The sequence below is a fragment of the Geotrypetes seraphini genome, chromosome 2, assembly GCF_902459505.1.
Source record: "Geotrypetes seraphini chromosome 2, aGeoSer1.1, whole genome shotgun sequence".
Classification (NCBI taxonomy): Eukaryota; Metazoa; Chordata; class Amphibia; order Gymnophiona; family Dermophiidae; genus Geotrypetes; species Geotrypetes seraphini.
This window is the reverse complement of record NC_047085.1, coordinates 92,007,126-92,012,283: the sequence shown is the minus strand read 5'-3', so window position 1 is coordinate 92,012,283 and position 5,158 is coordinate 92,007,126. Positions and strand designations below refer to the sequence as shown.

The 5,158-nt window shown below is 40.4% G+C and overlaps 1 protein-coding gene across 1 annotated transcript; it reads right to left on the bottom strand.

The window, feature by feature from the left end:
- Nucleotides 1-860: 860 nt before the first annotated feature.
- LOC117354815 (annexin A2-A-like) lies at nt 861-4,179 on the bottom strand. The gene is given in 4 exon segments (XM_033932792.1): nt 861-1,077; nt 1,322-1,457; nt 1,460-2,071; nt 4,074-4,179. Coding segments are annotated over 4 exon segments (1,071 nt in total).
- Nucleotides 4,180-5,158: the final 979 nt, after the last annotated feature.

Below are 5,158 nucleotides of genomic sequence, written 5' to 3'. Positions count from 1 at the left end.
CATTTTAGATAATAAAATATCATAAAAACTACAAGTGTGTTATCTATCCAATGAAAAATGACAGAATATTGTGTGAAATAGCTTTTGGTGTAACGGAAGACATAACACATGTATAGCTGCTTCATAAGCATTACAGAGCCTGGCTATTTGAAATGCTTTTGAAATAAAGTAGCTTCTTTTATAGTCAGTGCATCTGTAATATAAGTGAGGGCAGTGACAAAACAAAAGAAGTGATGGAACTATTGAAGCAGATGTTCCATGAAGCTCCTTCTGTTCAGAAGATAAGGGCCTGGCATTGAGCTCATCAGTAAAATATGAGGATGTACTTGAGTGGAAAACTCATTGCCTGCTACCCATAGGCAATTGCCTGCATCTCATGTAAACTGATAAATTAAAGATTCTGTAGTATTTTTCTTCATCTTGCTTTTGTCAAATGTAATCATTTGAATGTACATTTTGATATCTCACAATTTACAAAATAGCAGTTGAAAATACTAATGCATGCCTTGTTTGTGGAAGTGCACTTTTGGTATTATTATATCCTCATCACTTTTGTAGGTATTTTTTTTTTAAGTAAAAAGTCAATTTTATTTGTCTGTTACAGTAAATGGTTAAGGAGAGATGCAATTCTGTTACAAAAGAGGTTCCATCCTTTACCTCAGGAATGTTAGAATTCTTTGGCCTTTTTGCTTTTAACATATTAGGGGAGGACAAGCAAAGCGGTGTGGCCTAGAGAAGATACAGGAAAGCGAAGAGTCCCAGCAGTCTGCTAAATACGGATGCTGGTTACAATGAACTACATAGGTAGATTCAGTAAGAACAGCAGGGAAGATACCCAGAGACGGAGCTTCAGCTTTTAATCATCTCCTCCGCACGCACAGGTTTAGAAGAGCCCGCTGGTAGTCGCCCTTTGTGTCTTGGCTGATGAAGTAATACAGGGATTTGCCATACTTCTTTCTGAATTCAGTTCTGATTTTTAGCATATAAATCTCGCTGCAAGATACCATAATCCTGATCAAAACCTTGTCTTTGGTGCCTTTGCCCTTCATAGAATCATATAACCTATCAGCGAAATAGTTTCAAGTTTCAAGTTTATTAGGATTTTTTATACCGCCTATCAAGGTTATCTAAGAGGTTTTTACAGTCAGGTACTCAAGCATTTTTCCCTCTCTGTCCTGGTGGGCTCACAATCTATCTAACGTACCTGGGGCTATGGAGGACTGAGTGACTTGCCCAGGGTCATAAGGAGCAGCGCGGGGTTTAAACCCACAACCCCAGGGTGCTGAGGCTGTAGATCCAACCACTGTGCCACACACTCCTCCATTGTTTGTTCTGAATACGCTGGACTAGGTTAACAAAGGCATTTTCCAAGTCTCCTTTCACCTTCTTCCTGATGCTCTCCTCCATGTTGTAGGGGCTGTAGCTCTTGTACCTCTCAAATACTGTCTGGGCTGGAGTATTTTTCTTTCAGTCATGATGCAGATCCATTTGTTCACATCAGTTCCCTTTCTCTTTACACCAGCCTTATACAGCTCCTGGGCATCTTTATCAATCTTTTCATAATCAATCACAGAGATGTCTTCATCTTTTTTGCCTTTTGCCAGGGCCACCATCAGTTTCTGGAAATCCCCAGATGTGTCAGAAATCATGTCTTTTTCCAGCTCTGTCTTGTATATCTCTTTGTATACTCTGTTGATTTCATGGAGCTCCTGGTTTGTCCGTGAGCAGATGATCTCAATAAGGGAATCTTCATCAGTTCCCAGACCCTTCATGGAAGACTTCAGTTCAGAAGCATCATATTGTGGATGTGGCTTCATCAGCCCCAGCATTACACCTTCCAAGTTACCGGAGAGAAAACCCTTCAGCGTCGAAGGAATATCCTTTTTCGTCCTCCGTCGATAGGCAAAGGCAATATCTTGTCTTTGGTCATTGCTGCGGTTGGTTAGAATGTTGATGATGATTACTTCTTCCACACCTTTGGCCTTGATGGCTGTTTCAAGAACAGCTTCATCCTTCTCTGCATCAAAGTTGGTGGATGCCCTAACAGTTCCAAGTTCATGCTGGTAGCTTGCTTATGGGTCTCCCTCAAGTGTGAGCTTGCTTAGGATTTCGTGAATTGTAGACATTCTGAGAAAAGCTGGGTGGGCAGCGCTTTGCTGCAGCCAGGAGCAGGAAGGCACTGGACGAGGTCCTGAGCTGGGAGAGCGAGATGGACAGTAAGTCTTGTAGGTTTTTTTAAATTTTTATTTCAAATAATAGCATATATGTTGCCCTAATGGCATACACTTATGACACCTGATCGTGAAGTTACACTATCCCACTTTTAGAATAACAGAAGTAACTGATTATTTCTTTCATAGTTTTAGATAAATGTGTTGTAATTAATGCCTATACTAAAATTGAAAAGTGTTTTTCTTTGAATAAAGAACAAAATTTCCTTCAACCATGCAATTTAAAAAATATACTTTTAATGACTGTATTGATATGATGTTTTAAGGTCAATATATCTGATCAGGGCTTCCAGTATGAAATTTTTGAAAAATATTCACACATGATGTAAATTTTTGACCTTTACAGATGCTCCTCTAAGTTTTTTTTACCATTCTCCTCATGTTATTAAAGTCTCCTTTCTTTAAAGTTAAATGTTACGGTATTGATTTTCCTGTGTGTACATACTCTAGAGATTATATGAAACCTGATTATGTTATGATGAAGCAGTGTTCCCTCTAAGCTGCGCTGGCGTGCGCTGGCGCACAAAATATTACATCCAGCGCACAAGTTTCACGTCACAGCGCACGGCGGGCAGGGCGGCGAGAGGAGAATCGGGCGAGTTGGCTCATAACTTGCTGGCGCCCGATATTTTTAGCGCACAGCGAAAAAAATTTTGCTCACAACACCCGCCCGCTTAGAGGGAGCACTGATGATGAGTGTTATCAAGTGGCCCCCAAACTAATACTTCCTGCAGCAAATCATGTGCTCCACTAAGGACTAGGGGTTGGATTTTCAAAACTTACTATACCTTTAATGGTGGTCGCTAAACCGGTTTCAGCAGTTTTGCATGCCAGTATTTTACCACCTGATTAACAGCTCACTATTGTCTGTTCTGATCTTTCTAGCAGCCTTCGACTCTGCCATGCAAATTTAGTACAACGAAGTCATTGCTATTACAATGGTAGTAAAATGGGCTCATTAATATTTAAACGAGCACTCCAGGCAAATCTCTATCATTGCCAGGTGATTTTCCAAAAGAAGTACCGGCTTTTAGCAACCTAAAATTACTGGCTAGTCCAGGGGTGCCGGTACTGTGAAAAGTGCATCTCAGGCACATATTTCTGGCTATGGCTCATGATAAAAATTTTAAAAAGCATACTCTTCACTTAAATCAGGAGTCCCCAAAGTCCCTCCTTGAGGGCCAAATCCAGTCGGGTTTTCAGGATTTCCCCAATGAATATGCATTGAAAGCAGTGCATGCACATAGATCTCATGCATATTCATTGGGGAAATCCTGAAAACCCGACTGGATTCGGCTCTCAAGGAGGGACTTTGGGGACCCCTGACTTAAATTATAGTAATATAGTGATGGGAAAAAATCTCAAAAGCACGCATCTTGAGCACGTGTATTAAATGCGTGCCTTATATGTGTTTGTTGCAAACTGATAATTGCACCTCCCCTCCCTTCCCCTCCATCCAGAAGCGCTGGCACATCTATGATTGACACAACATGCCTCGTTCCATGTACTATTCTGCGCATATGCTAATCGCTATCACCAATGACTGATCTCATTTAAATTTTGCGAACCTTCGTGAACCTCCATGAACCTCATTTGCATGTGTGATTCTTTGAGAATGGCTCATCTTTTTTGAATCATTAAATTTACGGCCACTACAGCGATACATTGAATTTTGCCATCAATATTACAGAATCTGGCCCTGGGTCTAGAATTGCCTCGCTTCTTGTTGATTCCTGAACCAGCTGCTCATAAAGCAGTTCTTGATATCATCAAGGAATTATACTTCCCTAGCATGCTCTGATGTTATATTTATCCAATCAATATTGGGGTAATTGAAATCACCCATTACTATTTTGTTATCCAGTTTGTTAGCCTCTCTAATTTCTGATAACATTTCAACATCTGTCTGTTCTTGCTGGCCTGGGAGAAGGAAGTGCACTCCTATCATTATCCTTTTCCCCTTTACAAATGAAATTTCTACCCATAGGAATTCCAAGGTGTGTTTTGGTTCCTGTAGAATTTTTAGTCTATTTGATTCAAGGCCATCCTTAATGTATAATGCTATGTTTCCACTAATTCAACCCACCCTATCACTGTAACATAATTTGTACCCTCAAATCACAGAGTCCCACTGGTTATCTTCCTTCTACCATTTCTCAGAGATGTCCATTACATATGACTTTTCATTTAGTGCAATATATTCTAACTCTCCCATCTTATTTCTTAGACATCTGGTATTTGCATATAGACGTTTAAAACAATGTTTGTCATTCCTATTTACAACTTGCTTAGCAGCTGACATGGAAAATTTGCAATCTTTAAAAACAGTCTGCTATGTATGACGCCTGGTCTACTATGGTCTCTATTGCATCTTCGCTGTCAGAATTCCTTGCCATCCATATTTTGGTGATATATTTTAAAGATACTGTACTTTGTTCCAAGCCATGATCTTTTGAGTGACTGTCAGCTTTCCCCCAGTTTCTAGTTTAAAAACTGCTCTATGTCTTTTTTAAATGATTAAACCCTGGTTAAGGTGGAGCCCTTCACTGAGGAATGTTCCCCTTCCCCAAAATGTTTCCAAGTTCCCAACAAATCTAAAACCCTCCTTTCTGCACCATTGCCTCATCTAAGCATTGAGATTCTTGAGCTATGCCTATCTCTTGGGGCCTGGGTGTAGAACAGGAAGGATTTCTGTAAATGCTACCCTTGAGGTTCTAGATTTTAGCTTCCTGCCTAACCCCATCTTTTACAAAACCGTAAAAGTGTTTTTTAGTGCCAGCTGGTGCACTGAATGCTCTGTGCTTCTCCCGACATTCATGAGTTCCTGTGAGCATCAGGAGCAGTGCAGAACATTCAGCGCACCAGCCTGCACTAAAAAAAAAAACACTTCCACAGTTTTGTAAAAGGGGGTAAGAGCCTAAATCCCA